Source organism: Lates calcarifer, linkage group LG13 (assembly GCF_001640805.2).
Source record: "Lates calcarifer isolate ASB-BC8 linkage group LG13, TLL_Latcal_v3, whole genome shotgun sequence".
Classification (NCBI taxonomy): domain Eukaryota; kingdom Metazoa; phylum Chordata; class Actinopteri; family Centropomidae; genus Lates; species Lates calcarifer.
Window position 1 is genome coordinate 19,835,026 of NC_066845.1, and position 22,422 is coordinate 19,857,447.

The following is a 22,422-nucleotide window of genomic DNA, read 5'->3' on the forward strand; positions in this document are numbered from 1 at the left end:
ATATGGTGTAAAATCAATAATGTTCTGTCCTAATGGGGTTAAATCAATTTATCACAGTCAGAAAGATAAATCAATATGACAACACAAACATATACTTTACATGTAAATGTAAACTATTACCTTCTCCATCCTGCTTAGAAAATATTTTCACGTCACCCATACACCATAGTTGACATTAAAAGCTAAACTATCATCATCTAATTTTTTCAGCTCTCATAGCTCCTGTCTGCATATGCATGGTAAAAAAAAACAATGATTGTTACTAAAAGCACAAATACATATTTGCTGAAACTAACTATAGTGGAGCTATAGATATGTATTGCTTCTGCTGCCTACATTTAGAATTTTACAAATTTGAAAAGAATTTAGAAAACCGCTGAGTGACATCTATTGTTGTGCAGTGGATGGGCTAAAATCCTTTCAAATCTGTATACATCAGTACTGACTTCAACACACATGCCACAACTAAAATGGATTGGCTGAGAGCAGTTTAATGGTAGGTAGTAGCAAAACTCTCTCCATAATGCTGAGTCAATGGAGCATAAAAATGATACATGCACATTTAGAGATGGTTGTATCAACAGTTATGAACACAATAACAAAAACAGTTTTTTTAGGAAATAAAATTGCAAAAATAATTGCCTTTGAAAATCTAGTCAAAATATTTGTATGACAGTTTGACTAGTTTAGAAGTTATTGGTAAAATGTGGAAGTGTTTGTTTTAGTTAAATCTGGCCATTTAGAATCATTAACTGAGAGGTTTTCACATATTGGGTTCACAACATATTAGCATAATCACATACTGACACATTAGTATTATGGGATATTGATGTAATGTACACTGGCATGTTATGATGTTGTATTCGCATCATGACTATTTGCATCTATGGCTTTGGCTTCATTGCAATGACTCACTGATACAATGATTTCACCTAATATGTCACATACTGACATTGGCATATTGACATTATGAAATATTGGCATATTGACTATAGCCTGATATATTGACGTTGGCCTCATTGCAATAACATGCTGCCAGTGATCTAAGACTGACATAACAGCTTACTGCTGAACTGGCATATTGACTGTTTGACATAATGACATATTGGCAGATGACACTGGCATGCCATAATGACATTTTGCCCTGTGATATAATGACATGCTCACACATTAACATGATGACATTAGTGTAACATAAGGGCATGTTGGTATCATGGCATACTGGCAGAATGGCACATTGATGCATAGACATAAATACACATTGGCATGCTGTTGCTTAATACCAGTGTAATTACATTCCCTGGTGTCCTGAAGGCAAGCCTGTGCAGTTTTGATTAGACTGGTAGATATCCCTCAGCTCAATGGAAAGATACTGTTAGTTCATATATTGTATTGAGAGTACAGCATTCTGAAAAAGACTTTGATAAAATCAAAAACTCATGAATGACCATATTTTCAGTGAAAAAGCAAATCAGCAAAAAAAAAATAGTCGTAGTAAAATTAAGAAGCAAAATAAATAGTCAATTTTTACATTACACTGTTACAAATTTAATCAATGAATTAAACTGCAATTATCTATTGTAGATTCACTTCTACTAAATGTGTGCTGCTCTGGTTTCTGAGTGACATTGGATGAAACACTTGGGAAAACAAAAACATAAATCAGATGAGGTAACCAGTAAGAAAGACTTACAGAGATCAGACATGACTTAAAACCCTGTCCTCCATCTAATCTTCCCTCTTAAACATCAAACTTATGCAAAAAGAAGCAATGCTTTCACTGAGGAGTACTTATTTTTTGCTCACTAATGAAAATGTTTTGAATCTCTTTGCTCGTGGTGCCAATGGCGTTGTTTTCCTTCTTTGCTCTCTGATTATAGAACTGTATAAACTGGGCGAGATTTTGAATTCTTAGCTGATTGCGTGCCTGTAGCCATGCACTTTCTCTGCTTTCCTCTCCAGACCTCTTTCTCCTGATAGCCTCCTTTTTTCTGGTACAGAGGGATGCAGTGCACTTTATATGCAGTTATGCTGAATAGGTGCTGATGTATGTTGAAAACAGTTTTGCAGGTGCCTTGTCAAAATGTGCAGTGGATAGGCAGTAACACAATTCTGTTTAATATGCTATCAATCAGCTGGTGGATTCCCATTTGTACATACAGTATTATGAGCCTACTTTTCCCCAGACTATCATGACACTGCTGGTGTTTAGCTGCTCTCATGTCCTCCAACAGTGTGTCCCTATTGTCTGTTTGTCTGTTTAATATGCAAAGGTGGTCATTCAGGGAGTCATTTTGGACCAGTGTAAACGAATCGGCAACAATGATTAGCTGGCGCTGCAGAGGAAGTGTCCATCATTGTGTTAGTGCATTTGGAGACCATCACTCCTCCCTCAGGTCATCTCGCTGCTGCTCTCTCAGCTTTGCGGAAGACGCTCTCTGAAAAACACCCAAACAGCACCAGAGTAAATACACTGTAAGTGGAGTTACTTAATGGGAGATTTTGCATGCTTAATTGCAAGTATGGATTGAAGGTCCATTAAAAGACATCAGTGTCTTGGAGTCCAGCATACAGTTTGAATATACTTGAGATGGATTGATCCATTGACTTCCTGGCTGAGAGAAGTAATTAGAAACAAAGAGCGCAAAATCATTTTGAAGATGATTTGAAAAACAAGAAATAAAACATAGTTAGTACCCAGACAGTCCTGTTTCTGATGCTGGACCTTTTTGTTTGTTCAGCGTATGCAAGCATGCTTGAGGGTGGCACCGTAGATGTCCTGAGGGAAATATCAGGCTTATTTATTGGAGCCTTTTTAGCCCCAGCTCAATAGCAGGAGTCTGATGGCTGGGGTATACAGGGACTATCTGGCAGAGGAGGAGGTGGAGGAGGAGCTGGGCCTGGCGTCAGCTCCACTGACAAGCTCTTATTTACCGTCCAGATCTATGACTCATTTTATGTACCTAATCGTAAAGCACTGAGATTTATCGGAGGTAACGGGACAGTGGGGAATACCCCAGGAGACTGGCAGATTCAGCTCCCTCCCCCTCCTCAGCTCCCCTGGCTGGGCTTCAGGTTCACTCTACCTGGCCCAGCACGCCAACACCTTCTGGGAAGAGGGGAGCGTTGGAGCCCAGATGAGGAAGTCCATATTTCTGCCAGATATGGACAGCTGATAGCTCATCTAATAAAGAAGAGGGTCATAAAAATTGGATGGGCTAATGGATGACTCTGTAAGGATTAATAACAGCTTATTGGTCAGGTGCAGTGACCTCTTACAGAGCTAACAATACAGCGGCCAACTGGGCTCTCGCTGCATGCAGCACAGCAGTAGATGACCAAACCAAAACACAGTTGGGGGGTGGTCAGGGAAATTAAATTGCTCTTATAGCTTTTGGTATCTACTATATCCCCCTATGTTTTAGCTTACAGTATTCTGGTTTGTGAAGTGCTGTTGAATTTTGTTGGTTTATAAATAATGTATTAACTTCAGGGAGAAAAAAAATCTAAAGGTTGACATCCTCACTTACCATCATTTTTTTCCTCATGTCTGCCACTCCAGCAATGGCAAAGGGGGAAGCAAAAACAAGAAGGTATTGTAATACTGCCTTTGTTCTGACAGGAGTGCTCTCAGAGCCTGTTTTATATTCCTGCTGAAAATTAAAATTAAACTTTCATTGTTGTGCATGCTGTTTAATCCAATAACGATCTGATGTAACAAACCGCCGTAATATCTCTCAGCATACTTAATCGGAGCGGACTTAGCCCTGTCACTTTATATTAACCTCTGCTGCAACAGGAGAAGGGCTTCACTAATCTGCCATTGTTGGGTTTGGCAGTCTGTAGCTAGTGCAAAACAGATTTGGCAGTCAGCGCCAAAGTAAAGGCTTTATAATGACAGCAGGGCCTCTCTGCTATTTGAGCTAATAATGTCAAAATCTAATAATGCTGTGGCCCTTGGAATTAGATGGGAGGTGAATGGGTGGGAATAGTGGTGATGTGGAAAAGGATTTTTTGGGGGGATGGTTCAGCCATCCCACCTTCTCTCATTATGTCACTCACTTTTTAGACTGCAAATTGGCAAACAATTTAATCCCTAATGACCTTTAAATTCTCTGTGTGTGGTTGTGTGCATGTGCTCACACAGTCGTTGGCATGTTTGTCTTGTATTCTATTAAAAATGTATAGTTGTGAGGAAGTTGTGTGATGTAGCGTGCCATCCTGACATCTGAAATCGTAGTTAGATGCCACTGTGTTAACAGGATATTAGGTTCGGCAGGAAGCATCTGAGCGAGGGCCCTAAAGAGTCTCAGCTAACAGAGTGACCTCACACTGCTCAGCAAGGCAGCATCTGCAGCGTCATCAAAGCACTTGACTCCTGTGTCCCCCCTGAACGCAGCCTTGTAACTTAAAACAAAAAGCTGATTGGTTGCTCTCTCAGCCTCCCCTCATCCCCTCCGCTGTGGATGAGGTCTCAGCCCGGGAGATAAAATAGCAGTTATTTCTCATGTGCTATGCCATTTTGTCAGTTTGACTGTTCCACTTATTCAGTGTTTTGTGACTTGCTGAGCTTGAGGGGATGTGAGTGCCATTTCGCAGCCAGATCTGAGTTGTGTTGATTGAATTAGACAAAGTCGGAAGATAATTAAGAACCGCAAGGCGCTGCAAAACTGTCTGCTTCCAAACTGGTGAAAATGAGACGCTGCCACATCAATGAGCTAGCTGGCTCTGCTTGATGTCAGTGGTGGGTTATATCAGTTGACACCCTTACCTCCTAGTGCTGGAGCCAGTTTCCTCCTTTCCCTTTAATGTTTCTCCAAATATGATTAATCACAAGCCGTAAAACCGTTGCTTCTGACAGTGCACCACGTTTGCACAGCTTTGTTTGTTTCTTTCACGGTAGTAATATGATCCTCAGCTGCCAAGTGTAGTTTATGGCGTAAACACAACCCCAAAGAGGTGTGTCTGGGAGTCAAATGGGAATCATAGCATGGCCCACAACATCTCTAATACCTTACTTCTGATTTAGTAAGTCTGCAAATGTGTATTTCTGTTTGAGTAGTTTACCTATTTTCAATGTCGATCTCCTGACATTCTTGAATATATTGCAATAATTAGATTTTCCAGCTTTAATCACTGCTAAAATCTCTTTTTTACATTAGTGTTTTGTCATAATTACAGTCTGATCTGTACTGCACATACATTTAAATCCCTTCCCACTACACCTAACTTTCCTGCATTATTAAACCAAAAGGTGAGACATAGTGAACTACTTGCTACATGACTCAAGACAAATACTTTCCAGCAGTTAATTAAGTATTTTTTGTTTTTTAGAGACACAGTAATTCTTCCAGAAAGACTTTCATGAAACGTGAGAGGGAGGGATCAGACAGTCTGATAATGTGCTGGCACCTCATGTGCATTCAAGCACTCCTCAACCTCTCTCTTTTCTCTTCCACTCATTTTATTTTCACCTTATTTTATGGATGTTGGCCATGTTGGGGTTTCTCTGTCTTTTCCATTGCTAGATAGCTAATGTAGCTGTGAGGTTAATGTTGAGAATCGTATAGCTCAGGCACAATAAAATTGACACTGTGAGACCTAGAGAGGTATGTTTATGATAGCGCCTAGCTATGTGTCTGCCTTTGTGTTTGTGTGAGCCTGAATGTGAAAAAGGGTTGGGGATTGTTCGGAAGCCCCCCAAAGGGGCTGGACTGTAGGCTAGGAGGGTGGGAGCGCAGTGGAACATGGGGTGTCAAAGGCTAATTTTCAAAGCCACTCACGGGCGCTCATCTCTCACTGTGAAGTGGCAAGCGTGGCAAGTGGCTTGCACGTTGTCATGGATACTAAAGCATGGGACCCCAGAGATGGGGAGCGGGGGACGAATGGCTGCCCTGTCTATAGGATTCCTGTCAGCTCTTGCCTGATAGATGGCATTGACGGATCATTTGTCATACTGTAATTGTTCTCAGCAAACACAGAATACCCACTAGTATAAACAGTAGTGTGCCGCTGGGCTAATAAAGCGGGAAAATGGAAAGGGATTCACTGATCCACTGCCTCTTTCACTTAAAGAGACAATGGCTCTGTTGTCCAGGCAAGGCGGTCTGATTAGAGCTGTGAGGGCTGAGAAAAAGCCTGGCCGAGAGAATAAAACAAGGCAATCATAAAGCAAACGGCAGTCACTTCTCTGTATCGATGTGGCTAGGCGGGGGTGAAGTCTGTGAGAAGTGTTGACAGCTGAGGGAACAACGGGAGTAGGTCTAGGAGTGATTCGTTTTCTCCCCCCTCTCTATTTGGCCAGTGAAACGGTGAGGGAGAATGCTTGTCCAAGATAACAAATACAGCAAGTGCAGATGCATAGCTGGGACTAGGAGCTCTATCTGCCAGGCTCTTAGATAGCCAGACGCCTGAGCCGGGTACAAATGACTCTGGGTACAAAGGTACTATTTGTTCACCCTTGTTTTGGTATGGGCCCTGAGTCTTTGCTATTACTATTGGGATTGACCTAGTACCATCTCTCTGCTTGGAATGCTCTCTCCGCCCTGGCTTTGTCTGTGTATAGGGGCGCTCAGACATGTGTGACTGTCGAGGTATGTATAGGACATGACCCGGGATTTCTAATGTGAACTGGAATTAGCCGAGCTCCTATTCCACTTTCATCAGTTGTGATTCTGTGAAAACCTAAAAACAAATCCTTTTGGAGTTGCAGATTAACAGTGATGGCAGAATGCCAGGACACCAGCTGGACATGACAGTTCAGAATTCTCACCACAATACAGAGTTTAATATCAGTCATCCTATCCTGGATGATTAGGACTTTGTCAAATTAGATCAAGCTTGTCAGATGCCCATACTCTTCCTCGCTCATTTGCTCAGTTAATACTCATCCAGGGATGCTTCTCTCTTGCTGCTGCTCTGTAGTCCACTTGTAAGCATTTTTATGCAGGAGGCGGTTGGTAGGTGTATGATGTGTTGACTAATGTGTGTGTTGGAGGGAGGCCTGTGTCCTGCAGCCTGCTGATGTTGTGTGCTGAAGCGAGCGGTCCTGGCACTCCTCGTGGAGCACTTCACCCCTCTGACTGTACCCTGACACACTGTGACGCCCAGAGCACTTTAGGCTGACCCGGCTACTCACCTCCTGTCTGATGGACAGATTAAAGGACCATTAAGCATAATTACTGTTTCAGTTGGAGAGGCCAACTCATCTTGTCAGAAATGGTTACAAATTGCTGCACCTTTGCCCTCTGTATGACTCTTAAATTCTGAATTTCATTACATTTGTCTACTTTCTTGCTATCAACAACTTTGGGATTTGACAATAAAAATGTGTTTGGTAAGGAGAATTGTGTGATTAATGGAAATTGGACTGAAAAATGGATTCTTGTAGTTTGCTTTGTAATATTTCAGTTATTGTAAATCTGTGGTTCTGGGCCAATCAAAGTGAGTCTGATGGCTGTGGAGAGGAGTGTGACAGGTAGTTGATGTGATCTGGAGTGGAGCGGTGTGAGTGTGTGGTCTGCTGCGCTGTCTGTCTGATTATGTAAAATGTGGTGAGGTGGTGTAACATTGGCTGGCTGTTGCAGTGGTTTGCCAGCTCCAGAGGGCCTTTTGCCAGTTTTACATGTGAATGTGCAGCAATGCCTCGTAATGCTCTCCTCTCTGTATCCATAAGAAAACCCACACTACCGCCCAAGGGAAATTGGTCGATACCATCAACCCAGCTGGAGGCCCAGGCGGCAGACAGAGTTTTCCCATTTTTACATCAACACTGATGTTTATTATGAGATCTCCCTTTACTGTAACCTGCCCCACTTGCGCCCCTTCTCTTCCTCATTTGGCCGATTATTACACCCATGGTGAGAACAAACAGTTTCCCTACTTAATAATTCACATCACTTTCATCTGATACTCAGTTACCATGGGCAATTTAGTAGTTGAATAATTTTGTGAAAAATTCATTTATTATCGCTGTGCGTTATGAATCTGGAGAGACAGAGAGTGGAGTGGTGGAGGATTTTAAATTGCGTCTGTGGAGCGAGGGATCCAAGGGTAGGTAATGTGTTCTAATGTTCTCAGCCATATGCATTGTTTTCAGGGCTCATCGGTTTTACATCGATTCCCACTGAAGTGTTTAATTGCATCATGAATATGATCTAATTCTGTCCTTTTCACTGAAACTGGAGCACTCTCTGCAAATGATGTACGGCCTTGACAGCACCACATCAGGATGTATTTTATATGGAATGTAAATTATAGTGTTAAATTAGCCTGGAAAGATAACTAGCTGGCACGGGGGAATGGACTCAACAGTTTAATTTAGTGTCAAAAGGCCGTGAAGGGATAAATCACCTCTCTCTCCCCTCTCTACTATGCCATATTAGGCTTTAATCATTCTCCCTTTCTTGTAATATCACTTGTTTCTCACTGCTGCCTAAGGAGTTGTTGGGAACTACAGTGCATTTCATACAGCATTAGTTGACTGCTTATAAATGCATCAATGTGAGAATATAGAAGTCAGTGTTTGCCCTTTTTGCTTTTACTGGCTTTTCTCCATGAAACATACTTAATTTAACTTTCCCCAGAGATCCAAAATGGCAACTGAAGACCTGGAAATCTGGAAATTCTTACCAGAAGCAGCATCTTTTTTCATGGTTGCTCAAAAGTGCAAGGCCTCATGGTAGAGTCTGGTAGGTGGAGTGTTCATGAAACACATGACAGCCATTAGGTAGGCTATGGGTTGTAAGATGGACCTCTCCCCAATTCCTGTCCTGGAGGCCGGAGTGTTTGTCTGAGAGGCCTTTCCATTATCTGGAGTTATCCTCCATGACCCTAATAGGACTCTGACTGGGAGCAGCCCTCTTGCAGCCTGGTCTATCTAGTATGATTGTGTCCTTGACAACAACTAGAAGAAACCACCCAGCCAAGATCAGGGTTTTAATGTGAGAACTCACTTGGCTTGGTGTTCCCAGAGTTCCTCGCAGTGAATTGACAATTCAGTGTAATTCACTTCTCATTTGCTTGGTGAGATGGATGGATGGATGGATGCGGGAAGAGAGGATCACAGAAGAGTTGGAGGGGCCAGATGACACCCTCAGGTGTGCAGCCTCATGGATATGTGGAAAGTAATAGTAGTACACACGTAGAGACCAACCACTCACCACTACACAACCAGGGTGCCTCCTTGCTCTTCGAATTCCTCCCACTGTACTGCTGATTTTGACAGCTCTCTGGAGAAAAGAGCCCTTAAATTATCAAGTGGGGTTCTAGTTGTTTTCCTTGTTGTTTTCATCTCTTAGGTGGGGGTTATGGTGGGCTTTGGGGAGGAATTGGTATGTTAAATGAGCTATGGGAGGTCTGCTGAGATTTTTTTTTTTTTTTGAGTAGGGGGGAGTTCAGTCAGACGAGAATTGCTGCGTTGGGCGTTTGAGGCAGCTGTGTGAAGTCATTTTCCGGGAGTGCAAGCGGGAGAGAGGTGCGGATTAGGCAGCGCCTCTGAGCCGGAACAAGTCTGTCTGGGAAGGGATGAAGGCTACAAACCATAGATCTAATTCCCGCTCACGCTGCTAGACAGCAGAGACACTCTCACACAGCCAGTGTGAATTAGGCCCATTTGCTCCCCTCAGTCTGAAGCGAGCGAACGCAGGAGCAGACAGGGAGAAGTTGACAGACTCCTCACATCCTGCCCTCTCTCTCGACTCCCCGTGCCGTTTCCAGCCCACCTCCAAAAGCTGTCTCCAGCTCGTGCTCATTTTTTATTGTTTCTTGTGCTGCAGGTCTTTATTATTGCTGACATTAACATGAACACAGTGCAAAAACAGGTTCCACTGTAATCCTGGGAGGGGGGAAAAGGGCATTCCACTGGCTGTGCAGAAAATGTTTGCACCTGTGGCCCCATTGATTGCGTGCTTGAAACTCCAGTGCTCTGAAGTTCATGTCTTTTTAATGTGTGTAACACTTTGCCTCAGGTCATACGATTGCCCTGAGGTTAGGGAAGGTTCATGAGGGGCGTGTGCAGCGGTGGATTAGCCGATTTGCCGTCCTGTGTCTTCTTCCTACCTTCCTACAAACACAGCTTTTCCCTCTCTGCCTCCACGTGCAGCAAACAAAACCTAGTGGCCTCTTGTCAGCACACAAAAACCTGACCCCACAGCCATGCAATGCAGGGCTGAGATCAATGTGGCTGACCCAGATACACTGCCCCCTGCCTCTTTTGTGATTGGACACAGTTTACTTGTGGGTCAGCCACAGTTCTGGAGAGGCAGGAGGGAAAGTTGAAATTCAGACTTGAATTAACCTCTGAATGCTATCAATCATCTAACTAATGATGTCCAGGGGCCACCAGGCTCTGTGGCACTTCCACCTAAGATGTAAACTGGGTTTTCCCCTCAATTCCACCACTGTTATAACACTTACTTCAGAGAACCTCTAAAAATCAATCGGATTGCTTTAGTTATTAAGGCTGTTTTTAGAGCTCTGTTTGTTGTGAGGAAAAATGGAGATGTTTGTGTGAGGGCCCCCTGTTCTCTCTCCCCGTTGTGCTTGTCTCTCCCATCACAGCCCTCTGCACCCTGCGTGCCCAGTAATGAGTTGTATTACATGCTCTGTGGTGGGCAGGTCTAGTGTTAGGAGGCTGTATTCAATTTTTGTACTGTGAATGGAGGGGAAGGCTCTTTGTGTGTCTTTGAGAAGCACTGAATTGAAACGGTGTGCACCGAGTGAAGCTGATGAGGAGAGAGCGAGTCCTGAGAGGAACATGTGGATGCCTGGCAGGCAGCGAAACACTGTAGTATGTTTGTGTGCACTTGTGCGTAGACATGTATCTAGCGGTGTGTCTGTAAATGCTCTCTGTGTGTTCACTGCAGACGGATTTCAAGGAAGTGTGCCGCTGAGCTGGATGCGGGTTGAATTAGCCTTAGTTATTCGGTTTACTTATCCCACATTTCCAAATGGCCTGCCAAGAGGTAGTGTATATTATATGAATGAAATCTACTCCAGTCTCCTCATTCATCACTTGAGCCTCTCATTGTGACCCTTTATAAGGATTGGCGAGGGTCCTAGCTATGGGCTAAGTGATTTTATGAGCAGCATCATAGGGCTCAGGTCTTATTCCTTTTTGTAGGAATGCATTTTCTACTTAGATGGCAACAAACTGCATTTGCACTTAAAACATATTCTGTAATCTTCTGTTATTTTACATACAAATTGCATCCTGGGCGATGCATTCATCATTGCTCATATCCAGCCCACTCTTAAATGAAAAATGTATCTGAGATGAATAATGGATCCCTCCATAGTATAATTTTGTGTTTCTTGAATATAGTCGAGAGTTTCTCCTCTGCCTTATCCTCAAAATTCCCCCCCTTGCCTAGATGATGTTTTAGAGGAGGGAGATATGAAGAAAAATTACTTTTTTACTACGGTTATTGTTTACCTGAGAATTTTTACAAAATGAAGCCTCTTCGACTCACATAATATGTGGAATATAGCATCAAAAAAAAGTAAACTGCCATTGCGAATCATGGTGTAGTGACTTCAGGACGATCCGCATTTGGATGCCAATCAATCATGATCACGTACCGTGCCTTGTAGTGTCTTATAAATGTAGTCCATGGTACAGTTGCTAGCTAGTGTACACAGGTGCCGGTGTAGTGGCAGTGTTGAGGGGTTCCTCTGGGGTCTATGGGTGGGCAGCCTTGTGTGAAGCCGAGAGAATTGAGGTTGAGTAGCCGAGCCCTCTGTCTTTATCTCTAATTACATGGTGGGGCTTGGGGAGATTGGGCAGAACTGTAAAGCCCCTACAGATAGCTCGGTCCCCCCCCTGGCTGTAACACAGCAGGGTCTGGAGGTGTGAAGCAGAACCACGTCTGGTGGGGCTCTAATCCCACCACAGACATTCTCCCTGGGGAGCCCCTGGTGTTCTCTCCTCTCCACGGCAGCTCCGCAGTCTGCCACATTCCAACCCGCCGCTGGGGGAGAAGCACGCAGAGGCTCCGGCAGCCCACTCTGTCGTGCTCTACTTGCTCCTGTCGGTTTTTGTCGTCCCCAAAGTTTCCCAGCCTGTCCTGGGAGACATCCTGACACCAAGTTGCAGATGGGAAGCATTGGACCGAGGCAGCTGGTGTCACAATGTGGATTGGAATTCACAGTTGGGATAAAATATGAAACAAATATGTCATTATACATATGTTTTCCACAGTTTGTTCATCCAGCTGTTTCCTTGCTCAGCCCACCTCCCACCCCCCACTCGCTCCCCCTTGCCTTGCCATATAAACCTGGGTAGGGTTGACTGACAGTAATGCATGATTTATCCCATTCTGCCCAGTTTTTCTCAGAGTCACCAGCCACCTATAAGCATTATTGTCTGTAGCTGTCATTTCACTCACTTGCAGGATCACTCCTACGAGTTCTGTAATCTGGAATTTAATGTTTACACTTTGTTGTTTTGATGATATGAGGCAACACTATCAAAGGACAGCACAGAACATACTTCACTACAAATGAAGAAGGCAGAATTATTCCCAGTCAGTTAAGTGTCCTTTGATTCCTTTGCAAGTTTAATCTGCAGAAATCGATAAAAGGATGCATGTTGGGCTTGGGAGTCAACAGCAGCAGTGTTTGATGGGTAAACGGACAACCAAATGGATGATGTGGGGGAGCATTCATCTTTCTTTGCTAAATTGGGCCGCTAGGTCCCGACTAATTGATTGATCGCATGACTTGCTGATACAATCAAAGCCTGGCCTGATTTATGGCGATAAATCGATTGATTAATAAGGTTTTCCGTGCTGGGGTTGGTCTGTGATGGTGAAGAGAAGTGGGTGTGGGGGTAGGGTGGGGGTGGGGGGCACCTCCAAGTCACACATCCGTCTTGGTGCCGTCAGCCTTGTTGGTTTAGTGTGGTAATAAGAAAGGCCTGGATCTCCCAGCTGACATTTACAAAGAGCCGGCTGGCTATGACCCGCTCCCTAGATTAACCTCCACTTGTTCTCATAAGCACCACTGATATTAAAAGATGTGGAGCAGCAGCAGCCGGGGAAAAAAATGAAGTGTGACTTTTTTCGGTTCACCGTTTGCATACATCATTAGGGGGAACAACAAAAATCAATTGCACATTCCAGAATAAATAAAAACAAATATCTTGAGCAGCGTAATGCGAGGGCCTCTTGTTGACTCTTTCCAGATTACATTTAGCTGGGTGTTTAAACGCTGATTTACAGCAAGATGGAGTCCATTCCCTGCACTCGCCTGCCTGTCTGCCTGCCTGTTCAGAATATGAAATGGAAGTTAAACACTGCGAATCTCCAGTGTGGGGAGGAGGGCTCTGGACGTGTGGGCAGTGTAGCATCAAATAGATTGTGTTTCCTCCCGTGTAAACGCCTAATGTGTGCCGAGTGCTCTGACACAGATGAATGTAAGGAATTTGCTGTAAAGACTTTACGGCCCTTTTGAGAGACATGGCTGGGAACTGGTAGTGTGGAACCTGCTCCACGCCCCCCTGACCACATGTCCACACACATACACACACGTACACACATGCTTGCACAAGTGCTTACACATGCACACATGTCAAAGCACACAGCCCTCCAAGGAGAGCAGCTACATCAAACTGTTAAGGCTGGCGTGGACATTGGGGATACTTTTTATTTGCTCTGGGTCAGAAATGGCGGCCCTGATGATGTGATGAGAATTATCTCACAGACCTGCTCCACACTGTGTGCTATGTTATGGCAGAAAATAATCCTGGTGATTCTCTTGACCAGGCTTACCATTTAATATATGAGAGATACCTTCTGCTGCAGAGCAGGGCAAATTATAAAATGATTCATGTATAAACTGCCCTTTCAAGTGGCTGCTCCCATTCTGCGGCAACGGAACTCGTCTGCCAGATCTTCAAGCCTTTGTGACGGCGCTCAAAGCTCTCAGCTGCTTGTTGTCAGCTCTGGTTTTATTCCCACTCTCACCGCTCTATTTAGATTCATTTATTTTTGGTTCAAATGCTGTAAAATGAAAGTGCAATGGAGAGAAAGAGGGTAAAGGAGTGTTCCCTCTCTCTCAGACAGGTGGCCCTGGTTTATGTCGCCAGGCCCCAGGGGCCCCGCTAACTGAGTCTGAGCGAGAGGAGGGACCTGTCTCTCAGTGCTACACAGGTGGTGTGAAACGCAGCCCTCTCTCCACACCTGAAATATTCAGATTCTTCCAGCGGCGTCGCTTTGATCTTGCTGCAATCGACAAGGGAAAACGGAGAGAGTAAGGGGGAGAAAACAACAAAAACAAGAGGAAGAGCAGCACACCTGAGAGCGAACAGATTGACATTTCTTAAGAGAGAATAAACAATCGCAGGTTAGCTGTGTTGCATCGCTGCAGCTCGTCGTTTCAGGTGAAAGTGGGCCATCGCGATGATGGCTGCATCTATGGAGCCTTCCTCCTCTCCCACTAACTGACCTCAATGGTGAAGCTTCACAGAAATGAGTCCCTCCACAGCGTACTCCTCTTTTCACACTTTGAAAGAAACACAAAAACAAACCTTGTCCCCAATTTTACTGTTCAAGTTTGACACCATCTCTGCTCTCCTAATTTTTTATGCGTCCCCCTCAAAAAACTTCAGCTTGGAAGGGTTTTTTTTTTTGGTTGTGCTCCTGGCTATTGTGAAACGTCCCCGCTGCTCCTCCATATTCACATTTCCATTTGAGTCGATCATTTGGCCGACTGAGGTTATCATGTCTTCTCTCAGGTTTCAACCCACTAGTCTGCTAATGAATCATAGGACTGTGTAATTAGTCACCCTGCATGTACCACACAATGACAATAGACACCCTGATTGTAACCACAGAGTTTGAAAGGAGCAGAACAATGGTCGGCCTTAATGATGATAAATAAGGTGTTGTAATTGGCCTTCGTTTGGAACATTCAGTCATAGATTGTAATTTGAAGTTTCTAATTGGAGGACATTTAAAGTTATTCACTGGATTCTGAGTGGATACAAGATTGTTTGAAAGGGCTGTAATAAGATGTTTTCATGATACCTCTCGATACTATTTTGAATAAGACTTGACAATAAATGGAATTAGAGCCTCCCTGATCATACTAAGATGTGTTACCAGTATATCAGTGAGAAATAAGAAACGTGTGTGTGTGTGTGTGTGTGTGTGTGTGTGTGCGTGCATGTGTGTCCAAGTGTGTATGCTGGAATTATAGAGAGAGAAGTGTTGACAAGTAGGCTGTGCTCTGATGCATCAGGCGCCAAAAACTCTCTAAATGAAGCAGGGTATGACGAATAATGGCTGACAACACCAGTCACACCTTTTGCTGATGGTTGTAATGCTCACACGCTTCTCCTTCCTTTTGTAAGATTTAGCATGCTGTTTGAAGACAGCCTGACTGACTGGGGATTAATTATTTTGGATGATTTATCAGACTTAGTAGTCCAGAGTTTAGAGAAGTGTCAAAATGAAATGTGATTTTCCTCGTCGGTAAGTCCTCACAATCTATACACTACCTACATATTTCTGCACAGTGCAGTCAGTATTGCTGCAACAGAGTGGACAGTTGCAGAATGTGCAAGTAATCTGTAGGGCGGGGGTTCCAAACCTGGGGCAAGTTAAATCTGAGGGACCGTTACAAAGACGGGAAAGCAGAAAAACATTTGCTATTTAAGATTATTTTTTAATATTATTTTGAATTATTGCTTTTAATATTATGAATTATAAGATAATCATTACATTATGTAAATAACCTTTTTTTTGGTTGAATAGATTGCAAGCAGTAGGCATGTAACCTCTGACAAAAGGTTGCAAGTAAATGCTTAATTTTTAAGGAATAGTTTGACATTTAGAGAAACAGTTATTTGCTTTCTTGACTGGTAGATGAGAAAACTGATATCACTTATATGTTAAATATTAATCTACTGCCAGGAGATAGTTAGCTTAACATAAAGCATTAGCATAACAGTAAATGTGTGTTGGTAAGCTTCAGAGATGCTGGTTAAAAAAAAACAAGTTAAAAAAGGTTGGGAACCAATTCTTTGTAACCTAACTGGAGCACCATATAAGTGGCATACAAAGAGTTGTACAATGAGGTTGCCTAGTGGTTAAGGCATATAGCATATAACCTAATGTCCGTAGATTTGATTCTCAGCTGAGGCACCTCTGTTACATGTCATACCCATCTCAGTCTCTGTCTGTGTTTTCTATCTTTAGACTGTCTATGAGCAATAAAGGCAAAATGACAAAAAAACATCACTTCAGCATTTACACATTTATAACCATGTGTTACTTTTGTAGTTTTTTAGTGATTGATAACATACCTGGCAACTTATCTATTCTTAATTGTCATAATGAGGTGAACTCCACACATCTGGCATTAGCAGCAGTTTAAAACAACCTTGTATATGCAAACACTGTTTAACCCAGGTGTGGTGTAGTCTAGCAGCAGTGATGGTGTTGTGAATTGGAGCAGCTCTAGTTGGGCTGATGGAGAGTAAAAGTGAAGGAGTAGCAGTCAGTGGTAAACAGATGGAGGGAGATGCCAGGTGATAGCAGCCCCCCAGCGCTCGCTGTCAGAGGCTGCGCGCTCAGCTCACGTTCCTAGCGCCGGGTCATGGAGGTCAGAGGCTCCTCCTGCCCGACTCCCTCTGTCTGGTCTGTTCAGCACACACACACTTACACAAATTCACAAGCACATGCACACACACACACATTGCCTGCCTGTTCTGCCCTTAACTGATGCTCAGCCCAAGGAGGCCAGATAAGAGTTAGTTTTGGATCTTTCATATGGACAGGCGCCAGTGTGCGCTCTAGCCCACACCACTTCATCCCCCCCGCCAAACCACTCCCTCCTCCCTTAGTGGCTAGGGGGGTTTGCCAGTAATAATGTTGAGGCCAGACTAGACTGCAGTGATTGGGGCCATTGATTGTGGTGATTTGATTTATTGATCAGTCCCCCCCCCCCCTCAAATGTGGCGTCTGAGATGCGGGGCTAATCTGAGGCAGCTATGGACAATCTTGTGCCTCACAGAGAATGAGAGGCGATAAGGAATGTATGAAAGGAAACTACACTTATCTTAATCACACACTGGTCCCTGCTCTGTCTTGCTGCAGCCCCCGTGCACGGATGTCAGCGCACATGTGTCTCTGTGCATGCGTGTGCCCACCCGCTCTTTTGTGCGAGACCTTGCGTGTGAGTGTGTGTGTTTTTGCGTTGGTGTGCGAATGCAGTGGGGGTTGTGAGGCAGTACAGTCACCAGGCAGAACAGAGTGGATCTATAAATTGATGGAATTCAAAGCCTCCAGCATCGATTACCATTATAACAAACAGCAGCACACAGAATGTCTGATTATTTTTAGACAAAGATTCTGTGCTCTCAGCAGCAATTCTGCTGATGCTGTCACACTTTCAGACATCTGCCTATGATTGCAATTAGATGGGATACAAAAAGAAAAATAATACCCCATCTGCATTTTCCCCTCTCTCCTCCTCCTCCCTATTTTTTCCTCTTTAATTTGTGCTGTCCAAGCCCAGTGCACACAATAGTGATTTTGACTCACTCTACCTCATTGCAGTACCTTGGTAGTTTTTTTTCCCAGTTGTCAACATTTTCCACCATGGGTTGTCTTTGTGAAAGGCTAGAAAATAGCTTACCACTACAGATGTAATCAAGACGAGCTAGGTTTAATGAATCAATGTCAAATCTACTCCAACACAATACATTAGTGAGCCCTGCATTTTACCTAAAACATTCACACTTGCACAGATTGTTACAGTACATCTTTCTGCTCCAATTTTTGTCAAGAGCAATTTTTGCTCTGCAAATCTTTGGTGGATTTGATCATTAGACTTTTTACCCTCTGTTTGCTGCCATTACCTAAAATAGACGCAGCTTGCCACTCATCATTTAAATGAAACATAGCATACTTGACAACCAGCTTATGTCGGTGCTTTGTCTTTTTTACAGATTTGCTGCCGCTCCTGGCCTCCATTTCTTTTGCCCAGTTTATCCCTAACCCAGTAGAATATAAAGGGACCACTCCCTGCACTTTTTATGGCAACACACTTGCATAAGCCTAGGAAGTCTGAATGCAGTATAAATGGCTGCGTGTCGATCACGTGAGGACACCACTACAGATCCTGATAGGGTCCATCTTTGGTCAGAAGGGCAGAGCTTATACTTGTAAACCAAAGGACAAGTGAGTCATGGCTTCATGTTTTTTTTTTTTTTCTGTTGTTCAGCAGTTCATTGAGCTTCAAGTCCATTTACTGACTGCCAATAGGCTGCAGGTCTATCCTGTTAAAGCCAATAAGCTTCTTCTTTCTTGGTCTTTGTTTTTGAGTCAGAGTTCCCAAGATTGCTTTCCCCTCACAGATTGACTTGAGCACGCCAGGACTGGGTCCATGCTCAAAATCCCTCTTTCCTGCCCCTCCAGCCCCAATGACAGCTCCACCCTCCCCAGGGGAAACTCATCAATTATGGCTGGATGTTTGACTGGCAGAGGCTTAATGACAGGAGCTCTGTATTGACCCGACTGCCACACACTGAAAATTTGGTCCCAATCGTCCTTTTTAAAACCTGTCAAATGATTACCAAGAAGCTCCTCTTTGCCCAGCCAGTTGAACTTGTCTTTTCCCCTTTTAAAGGGGTCAAGACATCAGAAGCAACATGTTCATGCAAATGACTTCATGAAGGATGAAGCTCAACATAATGGAGGGAGATAAGTCAGTTTTATCAGGAATCTCAAAGGTGCCCTGGTTGTGGGTTGAAATGGATCACATCTGATTAGGAAGCAAGAGAAAAAAGCTTCTTTAGTATCTTTTGTCTTCTGAGATAGCATTGCGAAACACTACATTGTGGAGTTTTGCCCATCATCAATCTGAGCAAGACAACCAAAGTAGCAAACAGTCTGTTCTGCTTCACTTCATTCCAGAAAGACCGACAGTAGGTTGCATTTGATGGGCTGTTGCCCAGGCCTCCCTCTCTCATAATGGTCTAGAAACTGTGGGGGTGCTTTCAAAATAACCATGCCATTATGATTGCACCGTTTGGTTTGCATACAGCTTGAGTATTCACTACTCTCATCAGCTGAGCTCCAACAAGAAGTGAAACCAGCTCTACGCTGAGGCCACTGAAGCACTGGCGGACTTAGAATCACCACACTGTTATATCTTAAGTACTTATAAAATCCACTCAGTCACTTCTAGAGGAATTTTCTCTTGGCAAGATTAGTCGGTCTGGGGCCATTTGAATCTAGTGGAGGTTGGCTGGCTTCTGAAAGCCCTCGCTCTAATCTTCAGGAAGGCTCATCCCAGATGGACTGTAAGGCCTAACAGGAATTTATAAAGCCCTGCCGCCTTATTCTGTGCAGCCATGGCCTTTTTCAGTGTCAGTACGGTTTACCAAGAATGACACATTTTGCACTAACTAAATGTATCCTAAACATTTGGATATGTTCCTAAATGTAGAACATGTGATTTTTAAATGAGAGGAGCAGTAGTGCTAACCAGTTTGTTAAAATGTATATCCTGTCTTTGTTAGATGTAGAGATGGCTATGCACTGGGCACACTTTGGGGTTCAGTGTCTTTGACATTTCATTTGGTCAGTCATTGAAAAGATAAGACAGGTGATGTTCTATATTTTTCTTGTCAACAATCCCACTGATAAACCAAAAAACAATGACTTGATCCTACTGAGTATCATTTTGGGGAGAGGACAAGCTAGCTTTTTCCCCTCTTCCAGTCTTTATGCCTGGCTAAGCTAATTGCCTGCTGGCTGTAGCATCATGTTAATTATTTCATACTTATGTTTCCCAAAATGTCAAACTGTGCTGGGTGACATGTTCCTTCATTGCCACACACACTGTGGTTTATTTGGGTTTAATCACACACATACCATCCTGCTGCCATAAATACTCACTATTGCACCAAATGTGTATCACAGTCAGTGGCTGAAAATGGCCCCCATATGCAGTATTAAATCCCATCAAGTAATATTTTGCAAAAACTCCATTAAAAAAACATTGTATTTGTGAACACTTTACAAAGACTTACATCTTCAGAAGGAACCAATGGACGTGTGCTTGACATTTTTCTGACAAGTGACCTCTTGTGGGTATGAAAGCAATGGCTGTTTTGAGAAGCAAAGGTGAAAGTAGCATCATTTTGTTTAAGCGTTAGTTGCCCAAACACGTTAACCACTGTGATGGCAGATGAGAAATCACGCAGTCATTTTTTGGAATGGTCCAATGTATTTTGGACTGCAGGATGTCAACCTCCCCATGGGGGCACCAGATCAGAAAAAGCTGATACATTGTTTTGGATGATATTGATTGTCATTTAGAGGATTTGTTGGCATTGTGTCATTTCTCTGAACATTTTTAAATCCATGGTAGAAATGTTTTGTTTGGCTGATACAGTGTCAAGCTTGCCACATCTAAATGCCTCCAAGGCTTGTAAACAGCACAGTGTCAACAAGCCTTTACTGATAGAAAGGTAAATTGTGATGTTATAGTGTAACATCTCAGCTTATAGTTATGTGTCTCATGTCAGACAGTACTCTCAGTCCTACTTTAGCCACTTTCTCACTCGTCAGTCCAGGGACTTGAACCGGCAGCCCTTCAATTAACAGACTACGTCTGACCGACAGGCTGCCACCATCTCACGAGGCCACCGCTGTTGAAGTTTCACCCTTCCATTTTCTCTCTTTTTTTTCTTTGTGTGATGATTTATTAAATTGCCTTTAAGTAAGACTGCAGATTAATTAAAACACAGTCAATTTAATTTCCCGGCGTCATATATAAATTCGCAGTGGTAATTGAATCCCCTACTCTACTTTTATATTGTAACCCAGCAGTTACAACAGGAGATCCTCATCAATTACCGAGAATCACAGTCAAAACGAAGAGGAGGTGAATGTACAGTTGTCTGTTACAGCACTGCTCAGTACAGGGGAGAAGAGTTTGAATCTGTTTTCCTTTTTTTTCTGTTCGCTGAAAGAGCCGGGAATTGGATGACTGATCGATAATATCGGATTTGTGGATGGCATGTGGTGCAGCTGAGTCCAGCATGAATGCAAGGTTCTGATGAAGGGGCCTGCTGCACAGACAGCTCTGAATAGTGGATCAGACATGTTGCCGGGGTGGAGCTCTCATTTCGCATAACACAAACATGTAAACAACCAATGTGGAGAGACATTAATGGAATAGCGATCAGGGCTGTTGTTGTAGCAAAAGGGTAATTTGGTTAAAGCTATATAGGCTGCTGTCATGTATTGAAAATCTGTGCGGGATCAATATAAAGATTGGTGCAGGCGATGGGAGAGATTGAAAAGGAGCTGAAAATAGATCTGACCTGTGGTAATTACGACAGCAAGCGTGGTGTTTGTATGTTTGAATCAGGTCTTGGCCGGGCTTAAAAAACGGCCCTTCATTTCAGGAGGAAGCTCTATTTGTTTGTAAGGGTGTTTGCCAGGTTATTGGGTCTCTGCACGTGACTCACCCCCCCACCCCCAACCCCCCATTTCTCTTTCTCACTCACAGTCTCTCTACCCCCTCCCTCTCTCCCCACTCCCTCACTGGCGCTCTATAGCCGTTGCGAGTGTATTGATTATTTCAAATACTGATTATCTAAAAGGCCTTCTGCTACTGTAGGCATTGGATTTATTTTGGCTTAATTATTTATGGGCCAGGGCTAGCTGTAAGTATTACTGCTGTGAGATCATGAAGGATTACATTGTTAATATTCAGCAGTGTATTTTTATTTATGTACACTCTAAGCTTTACTGGATGAGCGTTGGCAGGCTCCCTAAAGTGCCGTCTCTCTCTCTCCACTCTCTTCCTCTCACCGTTTCGCTCTCTTTTGTGTGTTCGCAGAGGGAGCTAAACTCTGTAGCATCTGAGCTGGCGGGTCGACAAGAGGAGAGTGAACATTCCCACAAGCACCTGGTAGAGCTGAGCAGGGAGTTCAAGAGAAATGTCCCTGAGGTGAGTCTAGCACCCCACCCCCCACATATTCTTATAACTCTATGTGTCGTTTTCCTCATCTTCACTTCAGCAGGTACTGTCTGCATCAGCGCCACTGCACGAGCCCCCGCATATACCTTTTTTTCTTTTTTTTTACAGGGAAATATTTATTTATTTTGTTTAAATCTGCATTAGTATATATTAACGGAGCACAACACTGGTGAGAAGCCAGGGTAAAGCCCTTTCCCCCTCCCTTCCAGTAGCTCAGTTAATATTTAAATGCTGAGGCCTTGCAGTAACGTTAGCCTCTGGCTGGGTGGGATGAGAGTCCAGGGGGCTCATTTACAAAAGGTAAGCACAACTTTGGTGCTTAGTTTCAACTCTAAAGCTAAAGCACCAGCTTATGAAAAACTTATCTTGGTGTCAGAATTGGCAGCTGATATTGACTTTCTCCAAATTTCTGTGATGTAA

The 22,422-nt window shown here is 43.5% G+C and overlaps 1 protein-coding gene across 2 annotated transcripts in view; it reads left to right on the forward strand.

Annotated features, from left to right (window-relative positions):
- The window catches only part of cux2b (cut-like homeobox 2b), an 85,443-nt gene that overhangs the window by 11,682 nt on the left and 51,339 nt on the right, over positions 1–22,422 (forward strand). For both annotated transcript variants that reach the window (XM_018669507.2, XM_018669508.2), the window contains exon 2: positions 21,862–21,972. In XM_018669507.2, coding sequence (XP_018525023.1) covers positions 21,862–21,972 — 111 coding nt within the window. The remainder of the gene's footprint in view (positions 1–21,861; positions 21,973–22,422) is intronic.